Below are 18701 nucleotides of genomic sequence, written 5' to 3' on the forward strand. Positions count from 1 at the left end.
ACTCAACTTTCAGGAGCCACTGTTAGCCTTAGATATTTTGCCCTTGTTGTGTAACGTGAGAGGTCACGGGACAGACAGCAGAACATATCTTATTTATGACGACATGTCTGCATATGAAAGGAAGGGGAATCGTTTAATATTCATATTCCTCTACGCACTCATGAGCTTCTGCGGAAACATGTGGTGGGGAACAGAAAACGTCACCGCAGTGGTTCAAACTGAAAGTAAAAGATGACTTGACTGCACTCAATCACAAGACAAAATGTTTGATTGCTTCTTTATTTAAAAAAAAACCTGTGACAAATAAATAGAACAAAACAAATGTAAAAATATAATGTTTAAGAGGACTGTGGAGGGGGGTGCCACAGCAATTGTTTGTTCTACATGTAATAACATTATGTTTAAAGTCAGATTGGTCCCTGGTTTGTTGATATGAGAATTCAAAACATATCGTAGCACCGTCTTCATCAAGTCTGTAGAGCTCTGCTGACCCACATAAGACATTTCACATGTTGGACAGACGTGAGAAAAATTAAACAACTGAATTAGCTGTGGATCAGTTCAAAAAAGAAAAGGAGGGCCACTGCTTACAGTTTAATTCCATATAAATATAATATATTAATTTATACATTGTACACTAGAATGGCTCGATACCACATACACAACTCAGGTAAACACGTGAATAAAAAGGCAGCTGACAATTTTGAAATCAAAACATGTGAGGGGGGGAAACTGAAAAGAAGTCTTTTAGCTGTAGCTGAAAATACAAACGTTCAAAAAGAAAAGATGACTCTGTGCTTTAGTAATTATCTTGTCTAAAGATATGCAAACTGACACCACCTACTCCAAAATTTCTGAAGGCCTTGAGATTTTTTTTTTGTACAATCTTAAGGAGCAAGTGACAAAATGCCAGCATCGTTTGAGTATGTGCAAACATTCAGTTGATGACGTAAGATTACAACCCTGAATTCACTACAGATTTAAGCTGGTTTCTTGCAGCGCTGATGTTAGAACTTAACTGTCTACTCGTGCCAAATGAAAAAGGAGAACGTGGATGAGGATGTGTTCACGGTGCAGAAGGCTGGCTAGCGCACCAGGAGGAAGGTGAGTCCAGCGAGGCCCACACCTGCAGCAGCAAACAGTGCTGTCTTCATGGACGAGTCCTGACTCACTTCTCTGGCACTGCGGGAGAACTTACAGAGCCCCTCCTATAAAAGACAAAAAAAAAAAACAGAGGATGGGTTAGTTTGAAACTTTTTGTTCACCAGCAGGAGAAAATATTTATCTGTCACTCTCAGCTTTTCTCCATTTACTTCAAAAACAAAAGAGCGAGTACGAGCTGCCAAAATAACGGTTGCTTAGCTGAAGGCTGACAGCAATTATAAAATATATTTTGGAAAATATTCCACAGTCACTGACAGCCCTGTGTAAAAAAATATTTGCACTTCATAGGCTCTGCTGAGGTCTGCAACTTTGTAAAAATGTGTCAGAGAGATTACGGAGAAGTTTTGTTCGAATAATTATTAACTTATTTTACCAGCTACATTTCTCCTTCGTGTTTTCAAACTGAAGCCACACACTCTGGACCAGTGAGTGCACCTGCTCTCGTCTCCAGGTGTCTTTGCTGCTCTACAGCTGCTTGTTTTTCTCAGTCATACTACACTGACTTTAAAATACGGCTAATGCCAAATTCAACACCCTGAAGCTTTAACTGTTACTACAAAGTCCATCTGGCTGAGCTGGTTACGTGTCTGTTGAAACCAGCTGCCAGCTGGAGGAAGGAGGGGCAAGTGTGTGTGTGTGTGTGTGTGTGTGTGTGTGTGTGTGTGTGTTTACGTGGGTGTTTGGGAGAGGGGCCCATTCACAAAAGAAGACTGTAGTTGGGTTCAGTTTTGTGAGGCTTCTGGGACTTTAGTCCATCATGGCTATCCCTTTAAGTGTTTACAGTTAAATAAGCCACACCAAGCAGGTTTAAAATTAGCTTTGTCCTCAGTATATCTTTACACTGCCCGACAACGCAGCCTTTGTCTGACCATTACAAAAAGAAACTCTGATAATCTAAAAGCCAGACACCGTTTGATCATGGCCCTGAATTTACACTGCTGAGGTTTGTCTTGTTGTACAATACATTCCTCTGAATCTGGCCTATTGCTACTCTACAATTCACATAATCACAGCAGCCACATGAGACGTCTGAGTGCTCGTCTCATCTGCAAACAGTAAAGTCAAAAAGACGTGCATCTAAACTAAGGCCTGGCCATGTTTTAAAGCCACGTTTACACATAGATCTGAAGCGAAACACAGACATGATCCTATCAAACTAGGTGCTTTCCATCGCCAGGAGCATAACGACACTTTCGCTTTATCTGTTTTTTTTTCTTTATACGGGGTCTATTTAACGTGTTACCGCCCTGACATAATCAAAACACTCTTATCTACAGTGTGCGTTGATTCAATCAGGTGTGCACTGTCTCCTGTATGAGTCAGTTTAAGAGCAGACGTGTTGTTAGGACTTACCCATCCATCATTCTCCAGCAGCCAGTCTTTCTTCTCCTCTCCCAGGTAATCAGCTATGGTCTCTGCCAGTCCTCTGCAGTGTACGAGCCCCTGCCCCTGCCCCTGCCCAGGGTCCAGCCCCGGCCTTGTGGCCTTCTGCTCCTGCAGTTGTCTGGCCAGCACCCCAGTAAAAGTAAAAAGAGAAACAACCCTCCCCCAGTTCAAGTGTCCGTCTCCCACCAGCTCCTCTATCACCTTCCTGAGGCTGGTGCAGAGGTCCGAGCTGCACTGCTTCAGGAAGGTCTGAGCGAGGGAGTTGAAGCGAGCCTGGTGCTGCGCCTCCATGTCCTGGGCCAAGCGCCTTATGGCAGCGGCTGACTCGCTGGGAGGTGGAGGGGCTGCCCGTGGGCTTGTGCAACACAGGAACAGGTAGTCCTCTGCCAGAGCCAGGGTCTCTTTCCACAGCCCACACGACATATTCTACCAAGGGGGAGGACAAAGAGAGAGCCATTAGACTACAAATTGAACCTTTAATATTTTCAACTTAAAAACAGAACAGTTGGCATTCATTTGGATTTTTTTTTTTTTTTTGAGAAACGATCAAAAAACAGAGTTAACTACTAAAATTGCTGCCATTTAACTGCCTTATCAACTTTAACCAATTAGCTCTCCAATCAGCATGTCACGCAAATGACTACATTACCCATAAGCCCTAGTTCATAGCGTCGGCTTAGAACCAAGTAACGTTATTATATTATAATATATAATAATATATATATTCATATGCAGACTTTTAAAACGCGTTTCCAGTTCAGATAGATGTATCTAAAAAAAAAAAACACGACAGACTGATTATATTAACGGTTAACGGCTGACTATATTAACGGTTAACGGCTGACTATATTAACGGTTAACGGCTGACTATATTAACGGTTAACGGTTACCGGCAGCGCCAGTAATGGCAGCACTGAAGGCAGACACAGGCGTTACGTCTCGGTTCATACAAGCCGGATGATGCTGGAGGCTACACATAACTGACTTAATACCTCACAACGCAACAAACAAAATATATATAGAAATATATAGAAATATAACACTGCAGTTGCACAGCGTTACATATCCGTTTGTGAAGCGGTTTAAACCGGTGAACTTGCAGTTGGTCAGCCGGTAGTCTAAGTACCCGTTGATCTGTCACCAGAGCAATGGAGGACACAAAGGAACACTCACAGGCTGCGGGGAGACAACTCAGCTACGAGCGGCACATCTACGCGTTAAACTCCGCTGTGTGACATGATGCAGACACCCATATGAGGCAGGGGGCTTTATATGTACAAAGGGACACGCGTACGCACAGTTAAAATACATTTTTACACGCGTAAAAGAGACAAAAGCTTACCCTCCCAGCGATATCAGACTGCGCTCTGCACACACGGACAGCGGAAGGAGAACCTCGCATTACTACTCGCTGCTTCCCCTCAGCGACACATTTATCGGATGACTCCTCCTCCGCACGGCTGCCCGCAAAAAAACCCGCAAAAAGTACCTATGCGCAATGGGAGCGACACTTCTGCTCACTTTTATCGCCTGCCTTTCGTCATTGTTTACCCCGGAAAGGAAAAGTGCAGTAAATACTGACACTAAATTAAATTGTATTCTGTTTATATAGTGTCGAATTAATTAGGAAATAAGAATATTAGAATAAAAGAAAATGCATCTGCAGCTGTTTTGACAGTTAATTAATCATTGAAGACGGTTTTAATCAGAATTATGAAAGTAAACCGAGTATTTATTGATAGTTTTGGTCTGTCAGTGTGTCACTTTTCTGTTTCAGACATTTTATAGTTTGGTCTGTCAGTGTGTCACTTTTCTGTTTCAGACATTTTATAGACTAAATTATCATTTTTTAAATGATTTGAATTATTAAACTGATTACTCATCAATGAATATAAGCATCTGCTGGGGCCCTGCTCAAGTGATTAATTTCACAGGTGTTTTGAGCAAGAGATAAATCAATCTTTATCCACAAAAAATAACTTTTTCTGGCACAATCAGTAAATTGTATTAATTATTAATAATAATAAACACTGAAACTGTCATTAAACACTGTTTGTTATTTCCCCTACATATTCATTCAACTTAGTATTACTCCATATTTTTCCCCTCCTCATTTATGTCCCACCTGCAGTGGCTTCATGACCCATCAGTGGGGCCCACCCCACAGTTTGAAAAACACTACTATCATTACATCACATCTCACTGAAGTGTTAAATTGACTGATGTCTTTCTACAGAAATTAAAACACAAAGTGGTGGCTCACAGGAGACCTGAGATGACATAGAACAAAAAAATGTGTTGATTTTCATTGCAGCAATGCTTTCACACAAATTTATGTCCAGGTCCATTCATAGATAAATCAATATGAACTAAATATAGTTCACTGGTTTTTGGTGGGACCGCCAAGTTTCAGCTCGGTCATCAAAAGTTTGAGACTCGTGATTGTAAGATTTACTTTCATTCATCATTAAACAGCTGGACTGCTCTCACTCTCACTCTGTGACACGGTTTGGAAACTTTACACACAAATCACCTGAGTGAGCAGATATGAGGAAGTGAAAACTGCACACAAAGCCAAATGAATGACAGTCAAAGCAAATTATGGCAGACTATTTGATATTCTTAGGTACTTTCATGTCCGTTGGTAATACCCCTCTGTCTTCTGAGAGAGCGTCAATTCCTTTTTGTCTATGCCCGCTACCACTTCATATTTGTGGTTTCCCTTTGGATGTCTGTTTCCCAGAAATTTTTTAGGGGTAGTTATGAAAAAGAAAAAGTAGGCACAGTAAAAGTAAAATGAGATGAGCTCACTTGAATATGCTTTAAATGTGGATGTGTATATTCTAGGTTCTTTTCTCAGTGAAAAGGAGAAGCATGCTGAGGTCCTTAAAGTGGAGACAAAACATCCTGTGCAGTACTGGCAGGTCAGTTTTGATTTTGGTCACCATAGGTTAGACAGGTCAGGTATGTTGTAATATGTAAAGTGATGATGTGGATTAAGACGGCTGACCTTTGATCAATGTTATAGAAAACAGAGACGTGTAAGACGGAGAAACTCATCTGATCAATAATGTTTTGAGGATGCACAACTGGACATGAGTCATGAGAGTCATGAGTCATGAAAACACAGAGACATATTCTTCACTTGAAGATACAAAATTACAACAATTAAGTGTTATATTGATGTAAGGTAACCTGTTTTTTGATATTAATATAGTAAATAAATTATAATAAATATTATTCAATTCAGGTGAACCAGTATATACACAGCACATGAATATATGCTGGTTCAACACACATTTAAATATCTAAAACTAAAAATACAAATGCAAAGCACATGCAAAATCACTGGTATGATCCTTTAAGGTTTGAGAATACGGATCACATGTGATTTTAAACATATCTAATATGCTTTTCTTTCAGGATGTCTTCTTAAATGATTTAAGTGATTCCTTTGAGAAACAAACAAACAAACACGGCTACAGTAAATTTAACTGGATCAACAGCCAGCTGTTCCTAGTATCATTGTGATGCAGGGCAATGCCCCCTGCTGGTATGCAGTGTTATTTAAGACCCCCAGAGTGTCCTGTCTGTCCTCGAGTCCATTTAGTTTTAGAACTTTTTTCTGAAAGAATAACAGTTTTTCTTTCTTGGATATCTTACTGAGAATATCATCTTCAAAACACATGCACAAACACACACGCACACACACACACAAGTCTGTGAAAAAAAGTAACACTTTCACGACAACAAACTCTGGTAGCTAAACACAAGCCCACAGCGACAGATCCATCAGGTCTCAGCCTATTTACATCCACAGGATAGGAGGAATGCAAATTTCACTCATTAGGATTGATACCAGGCGAGCCTCTGTGTCTGTGTGTGTGGCACAATCAGTTCAAATCAGCACATTTACCAAACTCTTGATACTTGAGACACTAGAAACAAAAGTACTAAGCTGTTGAGGTTTATTAATGTTGAAATAAGAAAAACCTGTGGCTACATTTAAACTTCTTTTGGATAACCGCGACAATGTCTATGGCAGTGTGATAATAACAACAACAATAACTGTGTGTACACACCTACGGTGTGATTTTGGACAGGTGTAGCAGGTCACAGTGAGATGATGCACATAATTTACAAGATAATCACTGATATTGTCTGAAGGTCTACATGGCAGAGCAGACACATGCTGCTGATTCCTACAAGTCATCTTCGCTCTTTATACTCACTGTTATTTCCCACTATATTAGCAATAACAATAATCAAGCTAACAATAACGAAGATGACGAATCCAAACTTGTTCAAATGTTCAAAACCCTACAGTTATGATACAATGATTTATTCTCATTCTGTCACACTGAAGGTTTGTATGAACACACTCCACAGTCGTCTTGCAGTCTTGGCTGTCACATGATGCTGGCGCTGTCTTCTCTGACCAAAACTCTAGGCCCAAATCTGCATGAGAGAAGTGTGAAGAATCAAGATGGGTTCAAATAAAACAACACATTTTCATGCACAACATACAGTACATAACCCTTTTGGTCTAAAAAAAAAGCAAATGTATGTCAGACTATAAGCCTGTTGTATATGTGAATTGAGGGTTCCTGATTTTCACCTTATTAGTGTACCAAAGTAACCCAAACTAAGCTCTGGGCTGGACTAATCAGTTACAATCTCAACACTTTTTACAAAAAAAAAGATCACAGTTCATATTGTTATTCACCAAATACATTTATTAAACCCAGTTGTTATGATGGTGACTTTGTGTAGGGAAACTTCTGCTCACCCGTAAGGTGTTATCCCAGGAAGCTGAGCAGAGCGCAGTGCCATCAGGTGAAACTCTGACCCTGCTGATGCGGTTCTCATGGCCATACAGGATGGAGACACGAGATCCTTTCAGAACGTCCCACACATTGATAGTATAGTCATTGTAACCAGCAAAGAGTAGGCGTCCTGGAGGCGGGACAGAAAGAGGAAGAGGGGAATTCAGAATAAGAGGAAGTTAAAAAAACAAAGCTAGACAGTTTTTTTTAGATCATAGATTTCTTTAGAGGTTGTTTAAAAAAAAACAAAAACAAACTATGATTTCTATCAAATATTTTTTGATAGAAATATTTAAAAGAAAGTGCTTTATAAGCTTCATACCACTCATAGAGAAGTCCACAGAGGAAGCACCAAATATGACGCTGTCCTTCTGGTAGACAGCTACCTCACGGTCAGCTCGCAGATCATAGAAACGGCACTATGAAACACAGACACACACAGGACACGCACAGATTGTCATTACAAGAGTAATTTTGCTAATATCAGACTACACTTAATATGTGTTAACAGAGAGTTCTCTGAGTTCGCTCCGACATATAAGAGTAAGACCAGTAAATCAATTTACTTCCTCCACATGCACTGAGGATATTGATTTGTTATGCACAGGACACATCAGAACAAACAAGCAGGTTATATAATGTGACTCACTGTGGCGTCATCAGAAGCAGATGCAAATGCGTCTCCGCTGGGATAGTACCTGAACACACAAGTCAGAAGGTAAAAAATCGACTCTCTACTCTCTCTAGTGAAACAATAAATAAAAACGAGCCTGGTGCTAAATAAAATGAACACGCAGCCAATGTGTGTTTCACTTTTTAAAAGTTTATGATGAAATAAAGCTCAACAATATTTCTTTAGAAGAACAACAAAGTTAGTATCAAACTGCAATCACAAACCTGAAAAGCTTGATTTAAATGACTTTGGATCAGATTAGATGTATTTTGTCTTCAACACATGATCTAAAGAAAGCGTATGACAGTCCCTCATTCATTAAAGACAAAAGAATTAAAGGGTAGCAAAGTGCGTCAGATGTTCTTTATGACGCTGAGCATGTGCACAGACGTGTGGGTAAAATGCTTTTATTCATTACGCATTTTGATGATCTTTAGGTCCCCTTTTGTAATAGTAGTAGCAGAAGTACAAATAACAATATTACTACCGCTACGACTCTTCCCTTCACTACGTTTTTTTTTTTTAATAAAGAGCTGGACTCACTTCACACAGTTGATGTCAGACTCGTGGTTCTCAAAGGACTGAATGTTCTGTCCAGAGCGCATATCCCACACGTTGGCTTTCTTATCACAGCCCTGATAACACACACACACACACACACACACACACACACACACACACACACACACACACACACACACACACACATTTGAGAAATAAAATATGTATTGAAAAAAATAAATATTTAATAATATTGATGTCACAGACACACAAACTCTCTCTCTCTTTCTTACCCCAGAGACAAAAGTGTTTCCAGTCTCAGACGGGGCGAGGTCCAGGGACAGGACATCAGCTGTGTGACCATGGAAACTCTGCAGCAGCTGTCCGCTCTCCACATCCCACAAGGCACATGTGCCGTCACCACTGGAGGTCAGGATCTGACACGCAAACACATATATACATACACATGGATAAATGCACCCACACACCACACATGTTCAACATGCACAAAAATAAAACAACAATATGAAAACATAAAGCTTCTTTTATTTCCCAAAGTATTCTGGATCCATTGCAGGACATGTATGTTCTCTATATTTCATCTCATCATGGTTCAAGTTGTTCTCTCATGTAATTGATTAAGGGAAGTGTGGAGACACTGGCAGTCATTGTACACTACAAACTGTAGAACATAAACAAGAGGAACTGCCATCAGAGAGGGACTTAAAATGGATAAACTATGTTTTTTTTTGGAAACTCCAGAGTCGAAGGGTGAAACTAAGCTGAATAAGGTTTAATATGACGCTTTGATGGTCATAGAAAGAAAGAACATAAATAATTTAGTGATACTAAAAGATGTATCTCAAATTATTTTAGAGAAATTGCAAACAAATGTACTGCTCATGCTATAACAATAAACCAGCAGGATTTAATCGAGTCTAGAGGATGTAAAGCATCTGTTCTGTTACGAACACTGACACAATGCATATTAAATGTTACTTGTTTAGGAGTTAGTTGTTCTCTACTTTATACATGACTCTGACTACAGACTTTGCTTTCATTTTTCAATTTTAACACTAAAAACTGAGAAATGAAACAGCCGAAAATAAAGACAAAATGACTGACGTGATTCAAATAATCTTTCAATGGTAAAGTTTAAGTTCATTTAAGTTCAACAGATGGACATCTGATCATTTTGACCTCAACAATGTCTTAAAAGAAACAGAACAGCCTCATCAACATCTGCTTTCTATAACGATTATATCATATGACTAAATTTAGCATATAACAAAAGACAAAGGTCAGCAGCTCTCACTGTGCATCACACATCTACATACACGCACACAAAATGTCAGCGATTCCTCTGATGAAAACAGATTATGGGCACTTAGAGACACATCAGAGATCCCTGCTGGCTGGTGGATTAGAGAGCTCCTGCTGGATGACCTCAGGCACAAAAACACACCACATCCTGCCTGCACTGAGAGGTAGCTCCAGTTTCAACATGAATGCAATTATCAGTAAGCCACATTTACTGACGCACACAGATGGGAACCTCACTGATCTAACAGAGAGCCACCTGCATGCTACCATATATTAAATACTTGCAGGGGGTTCCTTAAATTACCCACCAATCCCACATGTAAATGTCATTAATGAAAAAGCCCAACTCATAACTCACAAGTCAGCTGCGTGGCTCTCACAGTTAGACACACAAATACACGACTGTATGTCACCGAAACACAAAATGAAAAGTGTTTTTATTTCCAAGCAGCCTTAATGTCTGCTCACAGGAGACATTAACACACTTTCTGAGGCTTCAATGTAGTCTGCAGTTTTGTGCTCGGGGGGCTATTTTAATGGTATGGCATGTGTCTTTGTGTGCGATATGAGAGAGGTGTGTAAGAGACACATATGTGTGTGTGTGTGTGTGTGTGTGTGTGTGTGTTCGACCGAGAAAGACAGAAATAACACACGAATGTGCGTGTCTCTGTGTTAAATGTCCTGCCTTCAGGTCAGTGTGCTCCACTCTTTTCCAGATAAAAGCCACTCAGTGTCTATTAATATACTCAGAATAGAGGACAATCACCCCCTCCTTCTGGTCTCTTTACTGGCCCCTCCTCAGCTCTACCATCTCTCCTTCCTCCCTTGTCCTCTGTCACTGGGCTCGCCTTGCTGAAAGCCAGTGGAGTAAATTATTAAAGCCAAATATCTCTGCCCGTCGTGTTCTCCTTTTCAGTTCACTCCTATATTCCTATCGTGTTGGAGTCGCATGCAAAGCCAGTAAAAAAGTCTAGTGACTTATGACTCATTGGGCTGCAATAGATGCAAAAAGAAAAATGACGTGATAAAATAATAATCATTAATTACAGTATTCAAAGTGAATGTATAACATCTAAATATAACTGTCATATCTTTAAGATCATCTTGATGATGACAATCTGTGTAGGATAGGCAGACAAGTGGCTCGTTGGTCTAGGGGTATGTTTCGAGAGGTCCCGGGTTCAAATCCCAACCACGACAATTTTCCTAGTCAATGGAGGGCTCTCAGGGCTGATAGTTTAACAGTCCATTAATTGCCTCAGGTCAAAACACGGCACTTATCGAGCATATATTGATCCCAGCATGAGTAGATAAGTAAACCTTCATTAAACATTGCAACACTATGAATGGGAATCAGCGGCTGTTTCATCTCATGGCAGACCATCAGCTGAACAAAGTCCTCTCCAAGCTTCACCAGCAACACCAAAGCCTTCAGATTCACATCTTACTATAACCCTGAGCTTTTAGTCAGTGTCAATTTTGTTATCTGGATAATACAAACAAAACATCGTTCAAAATGTATTCAGAATCCATGTTTGTTTGGTCCAAGTGAAAAAATAAATAAATCATTTCTCATAGATAATATATGAAACGCTCTGATTTCCAGTTCGTGTATCTAGTGCTTACCTGCATGTCAGAGTTGGTGAAGGTGCATCCTGATAAATAGTTGGTGTGCATGGCGACAGACTTCTTCTTTGCAGACAAGTTCTCATTTTTGTCCAGTGACAGCGGGAACACTGAACACTTGTTATCCAAGCCACTTTTGAAGGAGATAAAAACATCAGCAGATAAATTATTGCAAGTGGAGGGGGACCGGGACCTTTCTTCTTCCTTCCATTATGTGTCAGATTCAGTATATTAAATAAAACACAATACACATAACATAAATACATAGTTACTACACGTCTACAGCCAAAGAAGTAACAACCATACACAAAACAAGTCTCTATAAATCAAAGATATCAAACAAAGTTACAAGAATACGTCTACAATAAGTACAGTATAACTTCTCTTTCATAATTTCCCTCTCTTTAACAGTGAAGTTGTTAATTGTTGTCGATTATTGGAAGGAGTAGCAGTTCATTAAATCTCTGTACTCACCCACATGCCACAGCACAGCCTGAGGGAGCATAAGCACACGCCATAACCCATGTACATGGCAGCGTCACCCCATGTTCCTGTAACACACAGATAGTATGCACACACACACACACACACACACACACACACACACACACACACACACACACACAGAAAACTTGAGTAATTTATTGGTAAGAAAATGCACTCTCTTTAATAAGCATAAACAAATGATATGCTCTAAACCTTGATGTGGAGAGTATTAATAGAAATTATGTTCAGTTCAAACCAGGCTGAATCCTGGCTGCCATTTAAGTGCACTCAGGCGGACACACACACACACACAGTCATTACGGGGGACAGATGGATAGATAATCTTTAAATGCATATTTCCATGTGATCGTGTTGCACCCTCTCTCTCAGAGGAGTATGGTAGCAGAGGATGACCCACCCATCCACTCAACACCAGTGCATATGCTGAAGAGAGCATCTGAGCATCAGAGCATGCTCACGAGCAACAAGACTCACTTTATATAACAGAGCAGAGAAGAGGGTGCTATTAAATCTGGGAACTGAGCTTTTGGAAGTAACAGTCCTATTTATTTTTTATCAAAGACATGTTTGCACTGTGCATTTCTCTTCTCTCTCTTGGACGGACAAGAAGCTCAATCTTTTGATTTATGATGAAAAAAAACAAGACTGCGTATATAATAAGACATCCAACTGAGCCTGAGAAAATTCTGTTTTTCAAAGCCTGAGTTTGTAGAACTTGTTGAATTACTTATATTCATTTCTAACTCCTTATCCTCTCCGAAGTGTCAGGGCTATTGTAGTTTTTAATGCCTTTTGACATATTAAACTGATCAAACATCTCCTTACACAGACAGAGAGACAGAAGATAAAACATTAACGGTAGGTGGTGACAATATTAAATTAGTCAATATGTTGTATGTGTGTTTAAAAACTTAAATACAAATTTACATTGGTAAAAGCAATAAAACTTGGCTCCTATCATAAAAATAAATCCCACCAAGTAATATCAGAACTCTTCCAAATGATATGAAATTTTGAGTCCTTAATTCACGTCCAGAAATTCATTTCTGACGTCCCTTTTTCTTTCAAAACAGTGTAAGTTTTTTTGACATCCAGACCCTGAATTTATAGCAATCATTTTATTAATATTATTGTTATTATTAGTTATTATATGTTTTCTTATATCCACACAAGTACCACATACTCACCTTATTAAGAGTGAATGCATCCCAGACAATCACTTTTCCATCCTAGAAAAAAAAAACAGCATTACATGAAATATACATGTCATGTAATATGTACATTTGAATTAATATTTACATAATATTTCTCTTTATATGCTGCATGTGTGTTCATGTGTGTACCTGAGAGGAACTGACGAGACGACGTTTGTCTTTGCACCAGTCCATACACAGCACCTTGTTCCCATGACCCTTCAGCACACGTTTGGTCTTTATGGAGAGAGCACCCAACACCTCGACCTTCTCAGCAACCTGGTGCACTGTCAACACACACGGAAACTTCAGTTTCAGGTTTATGCGATGTCTGACTGCCAACAGTGATGGACGAAGTACTGAAAGCCTTTATCTAAAGTCTGTGTAAAGTGAGAATAAATATGTGCTCTGGATTTGTCAGACCAAAGAAGAAAGTGTTATAAAACACACAGCCAAATTTAAATGATTACAAATATCAACAAGTTTATGAAATTAGGTGTCAAAATCAGGTAAAGGTATTCTCCAAGCTGTTCATCCAGGGAAGCTGCATTTGGACTACTTCGAAGCAACTGAGTATAAACAAGTATAATAACTAGCATACAGAGAATCACAGATACTAGCATGCCGAAGGCTTTTATACTGTTGCTGGTTAGGGAGGCAGGGGGGATTATGCTCGGGGTGGCCTCAATGCATCATCGAGCCACCTTTTAGGACCGCCCAAAATATCCTGGACTGAAAACTGGTGAAAAACATTTCAGTAATATATCGTTCAAAATCTTTACACACGTTTTCAGCAACTATTTTCCAACATATTTAATTTATTTTGAAAGAAATCTCAGAATTGCCTTTACACAGACTTTAATTAAGAGTATGAATACTCAGTGTATTACAAATAAAAACCTTTAATTTAAACATTACTTAAGTAAAAGTACATCCATTTTTTCAGCGAAAGCACTTAAAATGCAGAATGGAGCCTGTCTGTGTTAAATTATTATAATAAATATTGTTGACTTGTAATGACTAATGCTTAAACATGTAAAAGTCTCTGCTACGTTATTGTCTCTTCTGCCTTGGAAAAGAAATTCTCTCTTTCATGGTTAAAAATATGTATTCAGTAAATTAAAAAGAAATAATAAATGTTCCTGGCTAGTCCAATTTGGGCTTTATGGAGGCTGTGCATGTTATATGCACTATACATTTTTTATGTGGCATGTTACTCTGCTCTGGTAGTGCAGCATAAAAATAAAAAAAACCTACTGTCCTTACTGCAGTGACGCAGGTTTGATTTCCAGCCTGTGGCCCTTTGCTGCATTTCATCCTCTCTCTCTACCTGCTTCCCTGTCTATCTACAGCTGCCCTCTCCAATAAAAGCCCCAAATAACAATTATATTGTAAAATAAAAAGTTACAGATAAGATAGAATTTAATGATCACACACCGGGGGAAACTTATTTGTTGCTCACAATACACAACACAAGGTAGAAAAATACAAAAAATATTATTATTACTATTTATATTATAGGCTATTATTAAAACTGTTATTCTGAAAATGTTACTGGCAGCTTTGTACTCAAAGTACAAATACTTCAACTACTTCAAATTTGTAATTAAGTACAGTACTTGAGTTAATATACTTACAGCTGATGACACACTGCACCACTGACTGACTGAAGTTGATTTGTTTTGATTCACAGAAGATATCTGCACCTCAGTTTAATCAGTAATCATTAATCATCAATAAACTAAAAAAAACAAACCGTCGGTTTAAGTTCACGAGCTGCCACCTGCCAAGTTTCCGGTCGTGTTTAAAGTTAAACTTGGACAGTAAAGATGTGACTGACTTGTTTAAGACTTGTTATTCTTTAGTTGTCCCGGGCGGACACTTACACTCCACGTCGTTCAGCTTGTTCCGCTCCTCGTCCAGCCTCTTCTTCAGACTCTGGCTCTCGTTCTTCAGTGTGGCCAGGGTTTCCCCTCTCTGGAGCCCCTCACAAGCCATCTTTGAGAGGCGACAAGGAAACACTCAGAAGCACCGGGATGAGGGGGAGACACGGGACAAAGTGTGGCGGGTTTGAGGAAAGGTGAACGGGTCGGTTTAGTTGGAGATCGTCCTCGAGCGCGACAGTGATGCTGCAGCGCGTGTCAGGTCAGACTCAGCTCGTGCTCTGCTCTCAGCCCCCCCCCCCCCCCCTGTTAATGCAGCCTTTCCCTTATTGTTATACAGCTTGTTTATTGCAGGAGAGTTTAAATGTTCTGATACATTGATAACGTAAAAGTTACACTTTATTTCTGTTTCTTTGCTGCAACCGATGCATCTCCCACTGCTACATGTCCTTATTGTTTTCATTTTAATAGTGTTTTTAAACGTCTCTTAATAATTAATACACTCCTATACTGATTAGCTTTCGATTAGAGAAATGTTGTGATAGTGTGCCACCTTAACGTTGCGTAAAACATTAAAGGCATTGTGCTTATTTTGATAATTTGGTTAAATGTTCTTAGCTCAGTTTTTTTTGAACGACAACATTCAATTAAAGGTCCAGTGGCAGTATTTATTGGCAGGAATTGAATACAATGCTCATTAGTGTATAATAACCCGAGTATAAGAATTGTTGTGTTGTGTGTAATAACTCCTTTATATCTGCAGTGAGAGCGGGTCCTCTTTTATGGAGTGCGCCATGTTGAACTGCCGTTTTTCTACAGTAGCTCTGAACACACAAACCAAACACTGATCTAGTTATGGCCTTTTGCTTTTTTATGTGAATTTTCCTACATGCTTTGACGTGGGAGAGTATTCATTTGGTTGTAATCTGCAACTTAATTGCTGGGTGCCACTAATTCCTACACAGTGGATCTTGATTAATTAATATACTCAATTCCTAATTAGGTTTTGATTAGACTAATGTTGTGATAGTGTGCCACCTTAATATTGAGTAAAACATTAAAGGCATTGTGATTATTATTATAATAATTAGGTTAAATCTTCAACAATTAATCAGTTTTTCTGCAAGTTAATGTTTTAAATGACATAATTGAAATCATGATTGCATAGCCAAAACAGTAGTTTTCATTTTCCCTACACTATAAAATAAACCTGTTGTTTTTACAGTAAAAAACTGGCAACTGTGGTTACTAGGATTTACCGTAATAAATACAATATGACTTTTTCTGCTACGATGGTAATAGGATGTTAGTACTGTTTAATATGGTTAAGGTTGGTGTTTTATTCCATATTTTACCATATAAATGGTTATATATTTTAACATAAAAAGAAAAGCTGTTTTACTATATAATTGACATGAAAATACCATATGAATGCCATATAAAACAAGTTTTTGCCATGAAGTCTTTTACTGCATACATCATATTTTACTGTCTTTTACTGCCATTGGCAGTTTTTTACCGTAAAATCTAATCTAAAATCTTTTTTCTTTTTTTTTTTTTTTTACAGTGTAACAAATTATAAATCTAAGGGATTACATTAAATATATTGTAAAAGGAGATGTGACGGAAGATGTAGTTTAAAAAGAGTTGTCTCTATCAGCAGTTTTAGGGTTCATTTCTTAATTCATTTATGAATATTTTTAATCACAGTTTTATCTATTTTACTTTAATTTTATTGCACTTTTCTTGAAAACTTTGTCAATATTTTCTTCATTTCATTTCAATTCAATTCAATTTTATTTATATAACCCCAAATCATAACAAAAGTTATCTCATGACACTTTCCAAAAATGTTGCAAACCAAGCTCATTTGTAGGTGGCCATCTGCTGCGACTGGTTGAAGACAGACACCGATAAAATTATTTTAGGATTGGTACAAGTATTTAGTCGCTGACAAAGAGCCAGACATAAGGAAGGGGCTCAGTCATATGCATCTCTCTCGTCAATGTCCTAATAACTTCCTGATGGAGACGTTATCTCCTTATACACACAGTGCACATGGTGCGTATATATGTGTGTGTTTAAGATGCATTAATGCAAACACTGCTAGTGTGTCCTCAGCTGAACAGATGTTGCTCTAAGTGTTACTGTGATCTCCAAACTAAGCCTCAAGCCTTACAGTCTGCTGGTATCATCATGTTCGTAGATAAATACAAGAGGAGGATACGCCTGTAGCTTCAGGGCCACAGGGTTGAATCAGTGTGCAGAATTTAGTTCATTTATATGGATTTAATCCCCTTTTTTTCAATTAAACAGTCATCAGTCAGTTGTTGTTACTGATCAGTCGGTGTACTATTTGTAAGCTCCCGGAGTTCCCGTTGTGTACAGTCAAAATAATGGGCTTACAGCAGAAAATAGCAAATCTTGTTAGTTCTACACTTCATCCACTTAAATAATCCAGTAAAATTTCCACTGATGCCACAGTTTGCAGAAAAAAGGATCAAGGATCACGCACCATCTCCACACAGAAGGAGCAGTAGTTGATGGGGTCGGTCTTAATGTAGATGTTCATAAGAGGACTGGCATTCCCACAACTTTCACATGGGCCAAAAGTGGCCGCCACGAACGTCTGGTCACACATGGCTGCAGATGATCACCAACACACCCTGTGGAAAACACACACACACACACACACACACACACACACACACAAACACACAAACAAACAAACAAACAAACAAACAAAAAGATTCAACTCAATCAGACAGATGACAGGTGGTAAGAGATATTTTGTTTTATGATTTCTGTACTGGGTTGTGACCACTTGGTGTGTGTGTGGGCCCGGAGATAAGTAGTTGGTAATCTACTCGAGCTTGATCCTTCTCTGAGCTCCAGAGCAGAGGAGTGCAGCACAGCTATTCTGGGAACAACACTCAGTCTAACACAACACCGTACTCGATGACTGATTATGACGTTTCATGCAACAAATCTACATTTGCACACTACTGTACATTTACTGTACCTTTACTTGAAGCAGTAACTTGTAATTTCTCCAATATAAACAACATATAAGACACAACAACGTCATAACATACTGATATGTCTAAATTCCTTCACTTCGTTCAGTTACTTTTTGTATGAATGTCAACAAATCTAGCTGTTTGAACCCACACTGAGCATCATTGCCTTTATGTTCATACAGAAATATGTCATTTTGATCGTCAGTGCTGAGTGAACTTGTCACTTATGATGGCTACTGTTGAAGCAACTATGTACAAATCCTGCAGAAAACACCTCAGCAGGAACAGATTTACCTCAAATTATAAACGTTGCCCTCTTCTTGTTAGATTTACAGAACAGATTTCATAACTTGTCCCCACGTTAACACAAAACACACTAAAAATCAGTTTAATAAAATCTTACCTCACAAAAGAGCAGCAGGTATTTGTCCTTGGAGAACTAAGTTGAGTTTTTCCAGTGAAGAGGATTGTCGGCGAGGGACAGAGAAGGAACAGTAAGCTTCTTAGTGTTTAAGCTGTGACTCTGCTCTGCTTTTACCTCCATGCTTCATACGTCCCTGCAGCATTACTTACCTGCAAGGCGTGGAAAAGTACATTTA

The 18701-nt window shown here is 38.9% G+C and overlaps 2 protein-coding genes across 2 annotated transcripts; both read right to left on the bottom strand.

The window, feature by feature from the left end:
- Positions 1-260: 260 nt before the first annotated feature.
- On the bottom strand, positions 261-4047 carry bcl2l10 (BCL2 like 10). The gene is made up of 3 exons (XM_010742859.3): positions 3893-4047; positions 2518-2976; positions 261-1208 (listed from the first exon to the last, which is right to left on the bottom strand). The coding sequence occupies exons 1-3, from the start codon at positions 3950-3952 to the stop codon at positions 1086-1088; spliced, it is 642 nt and encodes a 213-aa protein (XP_010741161.3). The 5' UTR covers positions 3953-4047; the 3' UTR covers positions 261-1085.
- A 2463-nt stretch (positions 4048-6510) lies between these two features.
- gnb5b (guanine nucleotide binding protein (G protein), beta 5b) lies at positions 6511-18579 on the bottom strand. Its single transcript, XM_010741737.3, has 13 exons — positions 18506-18579; positions 17598-17748; positions 15086-15197; positions 13350-13486; positions 13194-13235; positions 11974-12050; positions 11500-11632; positions 8844-8987; positions 8593-8684; positions 8026-8074; positions 7699-7795; positions 7340-7506; positions 6511-7008 (listed from the first exon to the last, which is right to left on the bottom strand). The coding sequence occupies exons 2-13, from the start codon at positions 17721-17723 to the stop codon at positions 6997-6999; spliced, it is 1188 nt and encodes a 395-aa protein (XP_010740039.1). The 5' UTR covers positions 17724-17748; positions 18506-18579; the 3' UTR covers positions 6511-6996.
- Between the last annotated feature and the right edge of the window lie 122 nt (positions 18580-18701).

The sequence above is a fragment of the Larimichthys crocea genome, chromosome VIII (genome assembly GCF_000972845.2).
Source record: "Larimichthys crocea isolate SSNF chromosome VIII, L_crocea_2.0, whole genome shotgun sequence".
Lineage (NCBI taxonomy): Eukaryota > Metazoa > Chordata > Actinopteri > Sciaenidae > Larimichthys > Larimichthys crocea.

What these genes read in the sequence shown, in the direction of transcription:
- bcl2l10 (XM_010742859.3), bottom strand. Translation starts at nt 3,952, where the DNA reads ATGCGAGGTTCTCCTTCCGCTGTCCGTGTGTGCAGAGCGCAGTCTGAT. An exon ending in AGTCTGATATCGCTGGGAGG is followed by an intron (nt 2,977 to 3,892) that starts GTAAGCTTTTGT and finishes CCCCCTTGGTAG; the next exon opens with AATATGTCGTGTGGGCTGTG. An exon ending in TGCTGGAGAATGATGGATGG is followed by an intron (nt 1,209 to 2,517) that starts GTAAGTCCTAAC and finishes TGTCTTTTATAG; the next exon opens with GAGGGGCTCTGTAAGTTCTC.
- gnb5b (XM_010741737.3), bottom strand. Translation starts at nt 17,723, where the DNA reads ATGTGTGACCAGACGTTCGTGGCGGCCACTTTTGGCCCATGTGAAAGT. An exon ending in GCTCCTTCTGTGTGGAGATG is followed by an intron (nt 15,198 to 17,597) that starts GTGCGTGATCCT and finishes CGCCTCTCAAAG; the next exon opens with ATGGCTTGTGAGGGGCTCCA. An exon ending in TCACCAACTCTGACATGCAG is followed by an intron (nt 8,988 to 11,499) that starts GTAAGCACTAGA and finishes TTTGCGTGTCAG; the next exon opens with ATCCTGACCTCCAGTGGTGA.